The following is an 18,433-nucleotide window of genomic DNA, read 5'->3' as shown; positions in this document are numbered from 1 at the left end:
TCAATCGCTCTGTACATACTAAACGGTGTGTCTTCTAAATGATTTTTTATTCGTTCCAGGAGCATGGATTTTTTTCTAATTTTTGCTGTTTGCTACATTGACATTTTTTCAGACAAACTAGAACATTTGTAGAACGCCTTCCTTGGTTCTCAAACAATCAACCTTAACAATATCGTTGGTTGTCTAAATTTGAAGGATGTGAAAGTTGGAAGTGTGAATGCACTATTACCTATAATTTTGGGAACCGGTCAAAACCCCCACACTCAAGAAATGTCAAAACGCCCACACAAACGGTCATAACCCCCACACAAATGGACAAATCTCCCAAACGCACGAACGGTCAAAACCCCCACAGCCAAAACCCCCACACTCAAGAAATGTCAAAACGCCCACACGATCGGTCATAACCCCCACAGAAATGGACAAATCTCCCAAATACACGAACGGTCATAACCCCCAAAGCCAAAACCCCCACACTGGTAGTCGGTCATAACCTCCAACGGTCATAACACCCACACAAATGGACAAAACAGCCACACATAGCAACGGTCACAATCCCCACATAAATGGACAAAACCCCCACACAAATGGACAAAACTCCCACATGCAGAAACAGTCACAACTGCCACAAAAATTGACAAAACCCCCATACTCATGTATTGCCCTTGTACTTTTTAATAACATTTTTTATTCCACTTAAACTGATGTTGCAACTATTCTTCTTGGGCGTCATAAAGAGCCGCAACAAAGACGTGAAATGACGATCATTTCAGAGTGTGGGGGATTTGTCCGATTTTGTGGGAGTTTTGTCCATTTATGTGGGGATTATGACCGTTGCTATGTGTGGCTGTTTTGTCCGTTTGTGTGGGGGTTATGACCGATTGTGTGGGCGTTTTGACATTTCTTGAGTGTGGGGGTTTTGGCTGTGGGGGTTTTGACCGTTCGTGCGTTTGGGAGATTTGTCCATTTGTGTGGGGGTTATGACCGATTGTGTGGGCGTTTTGACATTTCTTGAGTGTGGGGGTTTTGGCTGTGGGGGTTTTGGCTGTGGGGGTTTTGACCGTTCGTGCGTTTGGGAGATTTGTCCATTTGTGTGGGGGTTATGACCGTTTGTGTGGGTGTTTTGACATTTCCTGAGTGTGGGGGTTTTGGCTGTGGGGGTTTTGACCTAGACCCATAATTTTTACAAACACTGCATTCAAAGTTGCCAATTTCTACGTATATGTATTTAGCGCTAATCGATTTTCTTTTAAATCAAGTGGCCCAGTGTGGAGTAATCGCTAACGCTCTCGCATTCGATCCCAGGTTCGATTCCCGGTGGGGGCACTCGGTCGAAATGTGTAAAATACTTTTCCAGGCCGACCATCTGAATGAGGTTTTCCTGGATTTTCCTCATTCGCACCAGGCAAATGCCGGGGTGGTACCTAACTTATAAGTCCCAGGCCGCTTCCTTCCCCTCCCAATCCGTTCTTCCTTCCCTTTCCCAGAACAGTGCACTCGAAGAGGGACGTCATTCCTCAAACTTGACGGACTAAATGGCCATAGATTCCGAAAGCCAAGAAATCTAAACCTTAAATATTTTAAATCAAAACTTCTCTAAAATAATGAATAAGATAATATTTTGATCATCCTTCTCGTTGCCGCAAGTGATCTGCCAACAGTGGCAGAGTACCTATGATGTGATGACGATGACAATACTCCTGGTGGTAGTAGTACTTAGCTACATTGCCACACCATAATTTATTTTATGTACCTTATTAACTATTCTCGCTTACTAGCACTGTCAGCCTCAGGGCAAATCGGGGTTCCGGAAAGTCCACCTTTAATTGCCTTATTAATTTGAGAATGAGAATTTTGGCTGCATAGTCGGTGTACTATTATTACTGTACAAGAACTATAGTGCAATCGATATGTGGCAACATTATGAGAAAGATTGGGGATGAGGGATGTATTGCACCACGTTAATGATACGAGCAAAAAGTTCTGTACATATTTTTAAAAGTATGGATTAGCAATGAAGTATTTAATTTAAGGATACTAGGATACTAGTCAGAATAATACAGTATGTTGAAACTGTACAGTAAATCTATATTTTCTTGTTTTATTGCTAAATTCTGTTAGCTATTAATTTTGCTATATTTCTGATTCATTTTTAGGTAGATTTTGTGCATTATTTGGCTATTTTCTCAAGTCACTTGTTGGCAACACTTTTCATTCACATTCATAAATAGAAGTCCTTCTCATCATATTGCTTCACACTAAGAAAGTTTAAAAAAAAAAATCACAAAACATTTCTGTGTACTTACCTCAGCCTACTCTTTTTGTAGCCGTTAAAATTTATGGAAATCACCACAATCTTTTTGAACTTCAACATCGCAATAGTTATGGTTCACTAGCTGACTTTGGCGACATCTACGTTGCAATCGCCTGTTGGCTCGCCCACTTTACATCGTCATGCCATCTGTCGTCGCTGTTGAGAGTTATCACCGTTGGTCCAGCTGCTGCGTTCCGCTGTAATCTTTATACTGTAGATCTGGTGTGGAAACTGGCATCCGTTTTGGCTTCAGCTGTTAACATCTTTTTCTTTTAGCACCTTCGCAGGTTGTTCTTAAGCCGATACATCAAGGACCCCTTTCGCCTCCTTTCGGAATGAACGACTTTCTTCAAGGGAAGAAGTGTTAAGAGACAACATCTCGTCTCTTCTTTTATGGTTACAAGCATCGATCTCGAGTCATGGAAAATAAAGCCCAGTTATATGTTAAGGCTAAATTGTCTTTGAAAGAAGAGGGGTTGGCAGTTCATCTAGGCCCGTACATTGTTTTCAGGAGAAAACCAGTCTTTCAACATCTACAGTGTCAGCAGACGAGCCATCATTAATATTATTTTGCATTCTTTTCCCACCAGATTACCGCAAATAAGATTTTATTAAAATTTAATGGAATTTATTTATTGTAAATTTAATAATAAAATTTATAGGTTAGCAACTCTCTTCCCGCAACAGAGAATTATCCTATCCTAATTTTGAAACTTAATTGATTTCTTCATTGCTCACGCCACGTAAATTCAACATTATGTTAAGTTCATTACGGACATGGTTTCTCATCCAATGTTTCGTTATTCGGCTGAGTTATGACCAATTCACTCATTGCCAGGATGTTTACCCCGAGTGATTATGCATTTTCAAGCTTCTGCATGCCAATACACCGACTTTAGGAGCATGTGTTCAAAGGTAGTCTTTGAAAATCTGTCTACATCTGAACTTCATCTACGGCTGTGTTATGTGACAAATTCCTGTCACATATGAAGAAATATCAAGTTCTGTAAGTCATTCGATTGAACAAACTTACCTTCGAGATTTAAAGGGTCTAAGTCGTAACCTGACTATGTATTTTGTAAGTTTCTACTGAGTGAAATTTTGGTACACACGTGTTTTTTCCATCAGCAGGGTTTACGTCATACTTCAGGTCGAAAACAAATCGATTGACACTTCCTCTTTTCGGGGATCGGTGTTAAATTTTCAGAGCCGCACACGTCGTCTGTAGGTGCTCTTCACAATGTTCGAAGTGGACTAGTAAGAGAATCATCGTAATGGACTTGAAGTGATGATATTAAGCCATAGACTCAATTTGCAATGAACCTTTTTTCCTTGCTTGAAAAAGTTAAAATAGCTGCTACCTTTGTTTGTAATTTACTACCGAAATGAGTTTGTTTTATTCACTGAACTAAATCCTCCTTGTCATCTGCTAAATTGGAAATAGTTTGTGTTGTTATTACTCTTTTGGTATTTTCATTTCTTAAAATTAGAATGAAGTTTTTCTTGTGTTAGGAAATGGTAGAGTATCACCCCCGTGGCAATTTCATTTGCGAGTTTTGTTCTACTGTCTAATTTATGTAAACCCATTACATAAAAATCATTGTATTTCCCAACGGAAACTAACTAATTCTAAGCCTCTTATTACACATCTTACAACAAAGCATAATTTCACAATGAACTATATTATTATTATTATTATTATTATTATTATTATTATTATTATTATTATTATTATTATTATTATTATTATTATTATTATTATTATTATCATAGTGCTATTATTTACAGAGGAGTCATGGATTTTGACACTGCAAAATTGGAATCACAGATTGTAGGAAATGTGCTTATAAACTATTCATAGGACAAGAAAAATTATTTTAGGATTTTAATTTGTTTGACTTCGTCTTTATATGAGTGAAAAATGGTAAAAAAAAAAAAAAAAGGAAAATAGAAGGAGAAATCATATCACACTCAGATACTGTTATCATGAGCACATTCACAGGGTCAGGATCCCCCAAAATTTCCTAACTCAACATACATTTGTAAATTTCTCCATAAAACTATACTTGTTTAAGAGATAAATGATGTATGTAGCATGAAAATTTGATCTTTCATTTCATCTATATTCTTTCTCTTATAAAAACAATCCAGCTCTCATTTTTTACTGAAAGTATTTTACAATTACTTATCGTCTTTCCCAGTGCAGAATAATACCCTTTTAGTACTACATAGATGTATTAAATTGTAATATTGGACCCCTACCGCCAAAGCTTATGCCCCTCCGAACAAAATTTCTAGGTGGGTGTCTGACTGTCATGTAATATTGAAGGAATAAAATCGCAACTGTGTGCACCAATTTGATAAATAAGAGTTGCAAAGTTGATGATTAATCAATCAGTTACGAGTCAAGGGGCGGCTGACTCGACTCAAGCACTACGGACTTTAGGGATACCGAAATAGACCCTGCTTTCATCTAGTATGTTCCACCTGTAATTTCCGGTGTTACGACTTTTATACAGGGTGAGTCTGTAACTTTGTCAAGCGTCTATTAATCAGAAACCGCTAGAGGTACAAGGATGAAACAAAAACAGAGATAGGAAAGTGCCAGGGGGTGCATCGAGTGTACTATTTTGTTTTACCCTCATGACCTTCTAACATGAGGCCTTAGAGATCATTCACAAATTTCAAATGCCGTAGTGCGCTAGGTGATATATCATTAGAAAGATATCAAGAAACAAATAACGTTTGTAGATTTTTTTCTATGGGCCAGCGTTTTCGAAACTGCTACCAGTTAATGAATCGCGTTTCAGGTAAAAAATGTTATAAATCAGAAACAGCTAGAAATAAAAGAACGAAATAAAAGCCAAGATAGGAAAGTGTCAGGGGAAGCATCGAATGCATCATTTCGCTTTACCCTCAGGATCTTCTAACATGGGGCCCTGCGGATACTCGAAAGTTTCAAATGCCGAGCCATGTTTTGTGGTTTATCGTTCGAAAGGTCACAAAGAAAAAAGTCTATAGATTTTTTCATAGAGAAAGCCGTTTACGAAATGACCACCATGTAACAGATAACATTTCAGGTAAAACGTCCAGTCACTCCACTCTTTATAAATCAGAAACGGTTGGAGATAAGCGGATGGAAGAAAAATTGCAATAGGATAATGCCCAAGAATGTATCGAATTTAGCATTTTGTTTGTCCTGGGAGATCATTCGCGAATTTTAAGTGGCAACATATATGCATTGTGTAACTTTGTAGTAGTAATGGGGTTACTTTACCTAACTTTGGACTTTGATCCCGACATTTATGACGTCATAGGTCAAAGGTCAATGACCTTGGCCCGGGGTCAATGACCGAGGGGTACATTGGACCACCCCCTCTAAATTTTGGCAGGGGTACTATGGTCCACCCCCTAAATTTTGGCAGGGGTACATAGGACCACCCCCCTTAAATTTTGGAAATTGCCAAATCTAAAAATTTGGTGTGGTAGCCTAGGACCATAGTATGTACCTCTATCAGTATTGGGTGTCTATATCGTTCCCTTTCATGGGTAAAAAATTGCCAAAAAATCAAATTTCGGAAGTTTTTGACCTTATTTATCCCCTTTGATGATGTATTATTACCCTATATAGTTATATGGGCGTATACAGGGGTCCATTACCTTTCATAAGACATGGGTATATTAATGCACCCCTTGAAAATTTTGGAAGGGGTACCTTGGCCCACCCCCTTAAATTTTGGAAATTGCTCAATTTCAACATTTGGTATTATAGTACTGGACCCTAACATGTATTATGATAAACTTGGGTGGTCCACCTAGTTCCCTTTTAGGGGTACAAAATTGCCAAAATTTTAGTACAACCACGTGTTTGGTATTTGGTACATTTTATCTCCCTTTGATGAGGTCCTATTACCTTATATGGTTGTATGGTCATGTATAGGGGTCCATTATCTATTATAAGACATGGGTACATTGGTGCACCCGGGAGGGGTACTTTGGCCCACCCCTTAAATTTTGGAAAATGCCCAATTTAAACATTTGGTATTATAGTACAGGACCTCAATATGTATCATGATAAATTTGGATGGTCCACATCGTTCCCTTTTAGGGGTACAAAATTGCCAAAATATAAACGTAAGAAATATGTTGTACCACGTGTTTGGTTTTTGGTCCATTTTATCCCCTTTGATGAGATTCTATGATTACAGGGGTCCATTTCCTATCATAAGACATGGGTATATTGTTGCACCCTTCTTAAATTTTGGCAATGGGGGTCCACTGAAATTGTCCAATTTAAGCATAGTACAGGACCTCAATATCTTTCGGTGGTCCTATTGTCAAATTTTTAAGTACAACCACGTGTTCGGTTACTGACTCAATTTATCCTATTTGATAAGGTATGGACGGGTATCCCCTTTCAATTTGGTAGGACCCTTCGGGTGTAGTACAGTCACGTGATCAATGATTTGGTTTTGATGCGCGACGAGGTCCCTGGGCAATGTTCTCTAGGAATTAGGTGGAAACTTTGAACAAGATTCATGGCATTTAAACCTTTTTTCAACTTTCAAACTAAAAAAATCAAAACAAAAATTGAAACGAAAACTTTTAAACAAAAATCTTGAAACTAAAAATTTTTCAAAACAAAAATTTGAAACGAAAAAATTTTCGAACAAAAATTTTGAAACGAAAAAATTTTCGAACAAAAATTTTGAAACGAAAAATTTTCAAACAAAAATTTTGAAACGAACATTTTTTTTTCAAACAAGATTTTTGAAAACAAAAAAAGTTTGAAGCAATATTTTTTGAAACGAAAAAATTTTTCAAACTAAAAATTTGAAACAAAAAAATTTCAAACAAAATTTTTGAAACAAAAATTTCAAAACAAATTTCAAACAAAAAATTTTCAAATAGAATTCAAATCAAACATTGATCAGCTTTCACGGTTAACCGTTAAACTTTATCCGGTTTTTAACCATTCGATTAACAAATAAACGGTTTTCAAGTATTCGATAAACAGATGAATGGTTTTTCTTTTTCACACCAGTAAGTGCAAAAATTTTCAAACTAAAACAACAAAATTTTGTACTTGCTTTAAATACGCATCATTTTTGAAACAAGGTGTTAGTGATCATCATGGATACACAGTGGAAACATCCATTTACCTGTATTCTCGCAGGACCTAGTGGGTGTGGAAAAACGTATTTTGTGAAGCGATTACTGTCACATCTCCCAAGCATGATCAATGCAAAATTTCGTAAGATATACTGGTATTATGCAGAATGGCAAGACGTGTATGCAACAATGCCGGTTCCAGTAGAATTTCACGAAGAACTTCCACGAATGAAAGATTTTCATCCTCAAGATGGACCACATTTGATTATTATTGATGACCATATGCGAGAAGTGAATAGTGATACTGTTGATATGTTCACGAAAGGATCACATCATCGAAATATTAGGGTGATTTTTATAACACAAAATGTATTTCATCAAAGTAAAGCAAATAGAAATATGAGTTTAAATTGTTCGTATTTGGTGTTGTTTAAAAATCCACGTGACAAGTCACAAATCAAGCATATGAGTTATCAAATCATGTTGAACATCCACTGTTTCTACAAGAAAGTTATGCAGACGCAACAAGAAATCCACATGGCTATTTACTGATGGATCTTAAACAAGATACACCCGATGAAATGCGATTTCGTACAAATATTTTTCCTGACGATCTGCATCATTATGTTTACGTACCAACAAAACATGTTTAAATTATTGTGCATGTGAAAAGAATGACTTAGTCTGTCACGATGTCTCCTACAGTGAAACACGCTGATCTGCTACGTGCTCTGCACAAAGCTAAACCAAGATTGCGTAAAGCTATTATTGCCAATGCAGACGCTTCATTAATTCATAGTATTTGTGAATGTTGTTATAATGTCTTAAAAGGCAATGTTCCACTGACAAGTGCGCAGAAGTCAAGATTAAAGCGTTACAAGAACACGCTCCGCTATCTCGTAGACAATACAAACTCATTGGATAAAAACAAGAAACATTTAGCCGTACAACAAGGAGGATTCTTACCTGCATTACTTGCACCTATTGTAGGAAGTGTGTTATCCAGTATTTTGTTTAAACAATAAACATCATGGAACATAGCAAGAAGATGGTTTTAGTGCCACCAAAAATGCTTCAACGAAAGCATGCATCATCATCCCGTGTGAGTGAAAATCGAGAATTTATTCTCGATCGTGAAATGCAATCTATATTGAATACATCGTATCCAAGTGATGAAGAAAAATGGAATCAGTACAATAGAATATTACAGAAATATCTTTATGTGATACGTAAACAAGAAGAACCAATACCACTTACAATTACATCAATGAAACCTGATGGTGACGTTCCGAATGTTGACGATAGCACGAAACAAGAAATGTTAGCCGCAATACCACAAATGTATCGTAAGAAAGCCGAACTACTATTCCGTCGTTTAAAACAAGATGACGCAATTACGTGGGATCATAAAGGAACAGTGTACATCAACGACAATAAACTACATGGATCCAATATTGTAGATTTAATGTGTGATGTGACTCGACCGAGGAAACATTATAATCCTCAAGGCTGGGAATTGTTTTGCAACTACCTTGCATCGTCAAACACACCTCAAAAATTGATTGGTAATCCACGAAGATTAAACTATATTGTCAAGCATAATAGTACAACAGCATCTGAAGGATCTGCACCACCAAAACCGGCACCTGAATTATTTTCTTCTGGAGAAGAAGAAGAAGAAGAAGAAGAAGAAGAAGAAGATGATGATGATGTTTTAGAAGTCCGACCAAAAAGAAAACGTATCATTCCACAATGGTCAACGTACAAACCATGAACAAAAAGTTGAAATCCATTTATTACAATGCGGCACATCCTGCATCATTTTCTACTGCAAAGAAATTATGGCAAGCCACAGGGAAATCTATACCTCTAGCCAAAATAAAACTTTGGTTAAACAAACAACCTACCTACACGTTACATCGTCCTGTACGTCGTCGTTTCCGTAGAAATTTTTATCTTGTCAACAATATTGATGATCAATGGGAATGTGATTTAAATGATTTACAAACACTTCAAAACTATAATGACAATTACCGCTATATTCTTACAGTGATTAATGTGTTTAGTCGGTACGGGTGGGCTGTACCACTAAAATCAAAAAGTGCCGAGGATATAGTGAATGCATTTGAAATGATTTTCCAGGAGAGGAAACCAATTGTGCTACGTAGTGATCAAGGAACTGAATTTACCAACAAGACAGTACAAAAGTTTCTCAGGAAACACAACGTGCAACATGTTACAACAAAGGATCCAGATATTAAAGCCAGCATCGCAGAAAGATTTAATCAGACATTGAAACATCGTATGTGGAAATACTTTACCAAATATCAAACATACAATTACACCAAAGTATTGCCTTTACGTGTAAAAGCATACAATGAAAGTCGGCATTCCAGTATTAAAATGGCACCTGCAAACGTTTCTCAAAACAATTTACCGGAGGTGTGGCATAACTTATACGACAAAAAGCTACAACGTTCAAAACAAGATACGGATTTATCTGTTGGTGATACTGTTCGTATAAGTAAAACAAAACGTATCTTTGACAAGGGTTACCTCGAGAACTGGACTTCTGAAATATTCAGAGTAAAAGCCATTGTACCAAGAAACCCACCAGTGTATCGACTAGAGGATTTAAATCATCAACTCATCGATGGTGTTTTCTACAGAGAAGAATTACAACCAGTACCGCTCCCTTCGACGTTCCTCATCGATAAAATATTACGTACAAGAACAAAAGGTCGCAGAAAGGAGTATCTCGTCCAGTGGAAAGGATATCCTTCCTCATTCAATTCGTGGATCCCTGCAACTTCATTCAAGAAGAAGAAGAATGGAACCTGATCAAGATGTTTACGTTACACTTCCCAGTAATAGTTCCATGGATTATTTTCCAGAAAATACATTGACTACATATATTACGAAATTACAACGACGTGTAGAGTTTCGCCAGAAATGGGATGTGGCAATTGTAGAGATTCATTATCCACATTCTTTGCTGAACATTAACAGTAAAAACAATAAAATATATTACAAATCATCAAGTAGTAATGATCAAGAACCGTGGAAGGTTGTAACGATCCCTGTACGCTATTATAACAATATACGGGATCTTATTCATGCAATTAATATACATCATAAAGAAACCAATTTATTTATATCTCATGACGCAACTAATAATATATGCCTCATAAGACATCCCAAAAAGGAAATCCATACTTCTGTACAATTCTCACCAAGTGTTAGTTTAATGCTTGGATTTGAACCGAAAAGTGATTTAAAAGATATGGAAAAGGGACAATATACACCGGATGTACGATTAGGCTTGCCATCACAAATGTACGTCTATTGTGACATTATTGAATCTGTCATTGTTGGAGACACAATGGTACCCTTGCTACGAATTGTCAACATGGATCCTGTGAATCATACTTTTGGAAGTCATGCAGTACAAATCTTTAATCCTGCACATTATGTTCCGGTGGAAAAAATGAATTTTGAGCAAATACAAATCGATATAAGGGATAGCACAAGTCATCGTATGTCATTCACCTTTGGAACGGTGTGTACAAAACTACATTTCCGTCGTCGTCGTCATGACTGATCCGTATTTGCAATACTACCAAAAACAAGCGTTATCCGGTATCGGCAACGTCTATGTGGGAAGTCCCTATCAAGCAGGACATGGCATTGGAAGTTTCTTTGGTGGCTTATATCGTTCAGTGTTACCACTTGTGAAGCAAGGAGCTAAAACTGTGGGAAAAGAATTATTAAAATCAGGTGCCAATATGATTAATGATGTTGTGATCTCGAATCAGCCGCTGGAAGAATCGTTTCATCAACGTATGCAAGAGGCAAAATCAAATTTACAAGAAAAAGCTAAAAATAAGTTGAAAACTATGCTGGGAAGTGGATATCATAAACGAAAATGGGATGACTGCTCTCAGTTTGAGGTTGACCTTCCAACGATCAACAACATCATCAATCCTACAAAGAGACGTAAATTATCACATAAGAAGAAGAAGAGATCATTGGCATCGTCACCAGATATTTTTGATTAATTCAACGATGACTTTCTTACATCATCAATCCTGTGAATGTGTAAAAAGTGAATTGGACATTTTTTCCACATTACCCACGCAAACCAGTGTTCTGGACAATCGTATTATTGGCTACAAACCAATTAGTTCAATAGCTGAAAATTCACCAATAGAATTTGTAGTGAGTGGTAGCAGTGATGAATATATTGATTTGCCACAAACCTTATTATACATCCAAGCACAAATGGTGAAACCAGATGGTTCCTCCTTCATCAATACGGATTAAGCAATTGCACCTGTCAATGATTTTCTAAATGCTATGTTTAGTGAAGTACAAATCTACTTGAACAATAAACTGATTTCATTTCCGTCACATAATCATCCATATCGTTCGTACCTGGAAAAACTGCTCAATTATAGTGATGGAGCTAAAAATACACATTTACAAACAGCAATGTGGTTTCAAGATACGGCTGGTCATATGAACGCAACCACAAGTGAGAACAAAGAATTTCAACAACGCTATGAACTGACAAAACAAAGTATGAAATTCGATATGATTGGACATCTTCATTGTGACATTTTTAATCAAGATAAATTTTTAATTCATGGAGTAGAATTACGTGTGAAACTTATTCCTGTAAAGCCAAACTTTTGTCTCATGGCCAGTGAAAGTGGTGTCAATGCAAAAATCAATATTCTAGATGCATCGTTGCAGGTGAAAAAAGTCAACATTAGCCCTAGTGTCAAATTGGCACACAATAAAATTTTACAATCTACACCGGCAAAGTATCCTCTGACAAGGGTTCAAATGAAATCATTTACCATCCCGAAGGATATACAATCCAAAACTATTGATAACCTGTTTATGGGAATATTGCCAAATCGTATTATTGTAGGATTTACATCGAATGAAGCATCCAGTGGAACTATTACAAGCAATCCATTTGAATTTCAACATCTAAACATTAATTTCTTTACATTGTACGTGGATGGAAAAGCTGTACCTTCAAAACCATTGCAACCCAACTTTGAAGAAAATCTCTACATTTCATCGTACCACACATTGTTCTCAGGCTCTGGCATACATTTTACCAATACTGGAAATACAATTTCAAGAGCCGACTACAAGAATGGATATACACTGTTTGTATTTGACCTAACTCCCGATTTTTCTGCTGGAGATTGTCACTATTGGAATTTACAACGACATGGAGCCATCCGATTGGAAGTTCATTTCCAAGAGAAATTAGCAGCACCTGCAAACTGTATTGTGTATGGGGAGTTTTCCTCATTCCTAGAGATCGACCACCAGCGCAACATTATCCTGGACTTTTAAATTACAAGGTACGTATACGCTATGAATCATTTCCATTCACGATGTTGAATACATTACAATTAGCTAGTGCTTTAAACGGTAGTCCATTATTCAGAAATCATTTTACCGGGGTATTTGCAAGCGATGAGTTGCCCTCACGGATTTCTCTACCTCTGGCAATCATTGTAAATACAGATCCATCCACAAAATTAGGAAGCCATTGGATTGCAATTTATATTGATAATCGCGGTGTTGGAGAATATTTTGACAGCTATGGCCTTCCTCCTTATGTACCACAACATGTTGCATTCTTAAAACTCCATTGTATGTACTATAAATATAACAATAGCCAAATGCAAAGTCTTGGTTCCTCTGTATGTGGCTATTATGCTTATTTTTATTTGTGCTGTAAAGCCCAAGGAAAATCTCTGCGTGAAATTCAATATTTGTTCACAACAGTACCCACGGTTAATGATCGTAGACTGCTGCAATATACCTTCCAGGTAATTTTATCATATTTATCATTGAAAGTGTATTTGTTTAATCATCATCTATTTCTATACTAATCATCTTTTTTATCGTTCTTTTTACAGAATTCACAATACGAAGCTTTGCAAACGGGTGCTATGCTGCAAAACATGGAAACAAATCATCACAATCAAGAAGAGGAGGCGGTCTAATGAAGAAACCCAGCTCAATATACAAACATTGTCAATAAGAAAGAAAAAGAAGAAACCAGAAAAATGAATAAAATACAATTTATGCTTATTTATGTGTTTTTATTGTCCATTCCACATACAACGTTCAGATTCTCCTAAAGAACTGTGCGATATAAGACGAGAACCCTGGGCAAAGTTTTCCACCTAATTCCTAGAGAACATTGCCCAGGGACCTCGTCGCGCATCAAAACCAAATCATTGATCACGTGACTGTACTACACCCGAAGGGTCCTACCAAATTGAAAGGGGATACCCGTCCATACCTTATCAAATAGGATAAATTGAGTCAGTAACCGAACACGTGGTTGTACTTAAAAATTTGACAATAGGACCACCGAAAGATATTGAGGTCCTGTACTATGCTTAAATTGGACAATTTCAGTGGACCCCCATTGCCAAAATTTAAGAAGGGTGCAACAATATACCCATGTCTTATGATAGGAAATGGACCCCTGTAATCATAGAATCTCATCAAAGGGGATAAAATGGACCAAAAACCAAACACGTGGTACAACATATTTCTTACGTTTATATTTTGGCAATTTTGTACCCCTAAAAGGGAACGATGTGGACCATCCAAATTTATCATGATACATATTGAGGTCCTGTACTATAATACCAAATGTTTAAATTGAGCAATTTCCAAAATTTAAGGGGGTGGGCCAAGGTACCCCTTCCAAAATTTTCAAGGGGTGCATAAATATACCCATGTCTTATGAAAGGTAATGGACCCCTGTATACGCCCATATAACTATATAGGGTAATAATACATCATCAAAGGGGATAAATAAGGTCAAACCCCCCCGAAATTTGAATTTTTGGCAATTTTTTACCCATGAAAGGGAACGATATAGACATCCAATACTGATAGAGGTACATACTATGGTCCTAGGCTACCATACCAAATTTTTAGATTTGGCAATTTCCAAAATTTAAGGGGTGGGCCAAGGTACCCCTTCCAAAATTTTCAAGGGGTGCATTAATATACCCATGTCTTATGAAAGGTAATGGACCCCTGTATACGCCCATATAACTATATAGGGTAATAATACCTCATCAAAGGGGATAAATTAGGTCAAAAACTTCCGAAATTTGATTTTTTGGCAATTTTTTACCCATGAAAGGGAACGATATAGACACCCAATACTGATAGAGGTACATACTATGGTCCTAGGCTACCACACCAAATTTTTAGATTTGGCAATTTCCAAAATTTAAGGGGGGTGGTCCTATGTACCCCTGCCAAAATTTAGGGGGTGGACCATAGTACCCCTGCCAAAATTTAGAGGGGGTGGTCCAATGTACCCCTCGGTCATTGACCCCGGGCGAAGGTCATTGGCCTTTGACCTATGACGTCATAAATGTCGGGGTCAAAGTCCAAAGTTAGGTAAAGTAACCCCATTACTACTTTTGTCCAGTTACAAAATCTCTGAGCTCATTGAAGATATTATTACCAAACGATAAACTGGATAATAAAATAGGAAGGGAGCAACTCATTGACGACTAACACAACATACTCAGGATTGTCACTGTAAGGGGAATATAACCTAATTTCGATATTTCAAGTAGGAAGATAGTGCAAGTGACAAATCGGTCAAAACGTCCCAACCTGTTGGAAGTTATTCGGCAAACAAAATAAGTCTACGGATCTCCAGGGTAAGGCAACCGAGACTAAGATCATTACAGTAATACCGAGTCAGGACTATGGCCATGTATCTCAAAACAACCATAACATATTTGGGAATGGATAATAATAGTGATTCAGTTAGTTATGCTTCGAAAATACCTGCTACCAGTTTCAACTACGTTCTTGTAATAGCATAGCAACGACGTTGACAAGAGAAAAAGGAAATACATTACTGACATCTAAAACAAGAAATGAATGTAGTAATGACTAAACGCATTATCCTTCAGATTGTGCTGTTAAGGCAACCAAGGTAGTAAAGTAAATGCAAAGTCAGCTGTTTAGATAGGCCATTGAAAACCGAATTCCACACGCAATTCATCCGTTTCGGCTTGGTTGAACCGCTGCACGCTCTTCCCTCAGAGAATTTGTGGTGTTGTGGAAATGACGATGACGATAATTTATTATTCTGATTAAACATGACACAAATGAGTTGAGTTGAGTTTGGGTTTAACGTCCCGTTCAGCAGCGAGGCTATACGAGACGTGGACCTACTGATTAACGTGGAATCCCAACCACATGAGCTCCCGCCGGGAATCGAACCCGGTTCTCCCACGCCAAAGGCGCGTACGCTAACCGCTTAGCCACAGAGGAGCTCTCATGACACAAATGAAAAAAAAACGCCTTCTAGTGTAACCCTCCTTTCTACTTAATATTTTAGGAAGAAAATCCCCTCAACTAATAATTTATTGGGGTGAAGAGAATGACACTATTATCAGAAATTTGCAAACCAATTACAGTAATGCATACGTAATTAATTTGTATTTCGTATGTAATTAATGCGTGGACTTCATACTAACATTATCCCTAATAAAATCTTACTTAGTTTAATATGAATTATCAAATATGTGAACTCTCTATGCGAAGTTTTTTTTTGAACTCCTCCCCCTTCTCCACACTTCGGTTGTTATGATTTCGCATCTTGTTCTAGAGTATCATAATCTGTAGTACACTATGTGCCTTTGCAGTGCGCAATGCGTTATGGTCAGCTAGAAGCTTTTTGGTTCAATTATGTCTAACCTGCAGATACAGATACTTATCATATTAATGGAAACATCTATAGCTTACAACTTACAAGATTAATATGACGTTGGACCACCTTTCGCCCTCAGAACAATTCTCACGCAATGTGGAAGGGAGTCATAGAGGTCGTGAATGGTAGCAAGTGGAAAACTATACCATCCTGAGTGTAGTGCATCACTCAGCTCCGTGAGAGAGAATAGAGGCGGAAATCTGGACCGGATTAGTGTTTCTTAAACAAACTACAGATGTTCAATTATATGCAGATCTGGGGACTGGGCGGGCTAGTGGAGATTTTCAACTTCATCTTATGTTCCTCAAACCACACTATAACAGATCGAGCTATATGAAAGGGCACATTAACATAATGGAATGTGGTATCAATACCTGGAAGCAATATCTTGACCATAAGATACACATGGTTTCCTAAAATGGTGACATAATCACAGGCAGTGCCGCAACCGGTAAATATCAGTAGAAGACCCACTGAAAACTACAGCATTACAGGGCCATCGTCATGTTTTACGGTAGGGCAAGGACAATTTGAATTATACGCTTCTTTGGCGTCAGTTACTCATAAACACGGTCCGTGGTTTGAAACAAAATGAACGATGACTCATCCGACCACATCACACATTTCCAGTCATCAGGGGCTCGCTCGTGCAATGCACCCCGACCCCGCATGTCGATGTCACATAAACTGTGGTGGACTGTGATTGTCGACACATTCTGTAGAAGGTACTGCTTGAGTTTCTCCGTCACTTGCATCGCAGTCGCATAAGGTGGTAAGTGACAATCCGCTTTAATGCTTGGCGGGAACTGTTACTGAGGATTTTCTTCCAACCACTGTTTTGCTGTTCCTCCGATGTACTTTTTCGTGAGTTTTGTGGATTGTCATCTTGTAAACTATGCTTCGCGATGCAGTTAACACACTTGTCTCTTGCGGTGATTTGAGATGATTTTGAGTTTAACGTCCCGTTCAGCAACGAGGCTATATGAGACGTGGACCTACTGACTAAAGTGGAATCTGAACCACATGAGCTTCCGCCGGAAATCGAATCCGGGTCTCTCACGCCAAAAGCACGTACGGTAACCGCTTAGCCACGAAGGAGCTCTCACTTGCGTCTTGCGTCACGCCCACACCATATACTTGAGTGCCAACTATTTAGCCTCTTTGGAAATAACAGAGGACTGCTATTTTACACTATCACCGACTGTTTGGTTAACTGCACATTTCCGTTCTACTACTCGTCACATTGTGTAGAGTTTGTCCTAACTCAACCAACAACTTGGCACTTCGGTAGCTGTCTGACCGTTGTCAATCCAGATATCAGACATCAGACACATAACCCCAGGTGTTCCCATTAAAGAGGCTGCCATCACCACTGTTTCCGGTTCACGATAACATATTTCACCAAATTGTTTCTTAGTTACTTCCTAACTGCTGAGCCGACAAATTCTTTGTCCACCCCGAGTCGATCCACGAGTGTGGTTTCAAAATACGCGCGCAAACCATTCACCTACTCAGAGTTACATATTTAACGTATAAACAAAATAATGTAAATGATTGCAGAAACAAAACTTACCTTCGACTAACATAAACCAAGAGATCTCTTGCTAATACCATTTGGAAGAACCTAACAAGCACTTCATAATTTAAAAACAAAATGAAACAAAACGATTTCTGCTTTCTGTTTCGTGATCTTAATTTAAATGTTGGTAATCAGAGATAAGATACCACGTTCTACTGCAAAATGTTCACTTTTTTTATTTCTGTGAAAGATCAAGGTTACAAGGAAGCGTTTAGAGAGCATCTTCTATAAACAGTGCTTCTCATCTTATCTAATCACCAGAGTCCATAACAGAAAATTGTGTGACGTCATATGTTCTAACATGTGTAAGTATAATTCAAGTGAAAGATGTGATGTAACACAAACTTGAATGGAAAGTTCTTATCTGTGTCATTCGTCTACATGTGTACTGGGAATTCTGTTGCTATCTTTATTATTGTTATGATTTGTTATAAAACAGAAGAAAAGTTCTGCTTATTTCCAAATATATTTTTCAGGTTAACTTTCCAATACTTGGCATAATTCAAAAAATATTATGCAATTTTCTATAGTAATTTGCTGTCTGCAAGAAACTACGGTAACTCTTCGATTTGTTCATGTATGGATAAGCTGTAACATCAGATACAAAACGCTGTAAACCCTGATCTAGTAGATAGCG

General features: G+C 37.6%; 1 protein-coding gene across 2 annotated transcripts in view; it reads right to left on the bottom strand.

The window, feature by feature from the left end:
- Positions 1–17,951, bottom strand: part of LOC145686157 (medium-chain acyl-CoA ligase ACSF2, mitochondrial-like) — a 130,277-nt gene extending 112,326 nt beyond the window's left edge. Inside the window, exon 1 of one of the 2 annotated variants that reach the window (XM_081759155.1) lies at positions 17,791–17,951. In XM_081759155.1, coding sequence (XP_081615281.1) covers positions 17,791–17,831 — 41 coding nt within the window. In that variant the 5' untranslated portion in view covers positions 17,832–17,951. Of the gene's footprint in view, positions 1–2,306; positions 2,429–17,790 lie in introns of those variants that run through there. The other variant, XM_081759154.1, reaches the window with a different exon arrangement.
- Between the last annotated feature and the right edge of the window lie 482 nt (positions 17,952–18,433).

The sequence above is a fragment of the Thermobia domestica genome, chromosome 5 (genome assembly GCF_964235325.1).
Source record: "Thermobia domestica chromosome 5, izTheDome1.hap1.1, whole genome shotgun sequence".
Classification (NCBI taxonomy): Eukaryota; Metazoa; Arthropoda; class Insecta; order Zygentoma; family Lepismatidae; genus Thermobia; species Thermobia domestica.
This window is presented reverse-complemented; position numbering and strand designations above follow the sequence as displayed.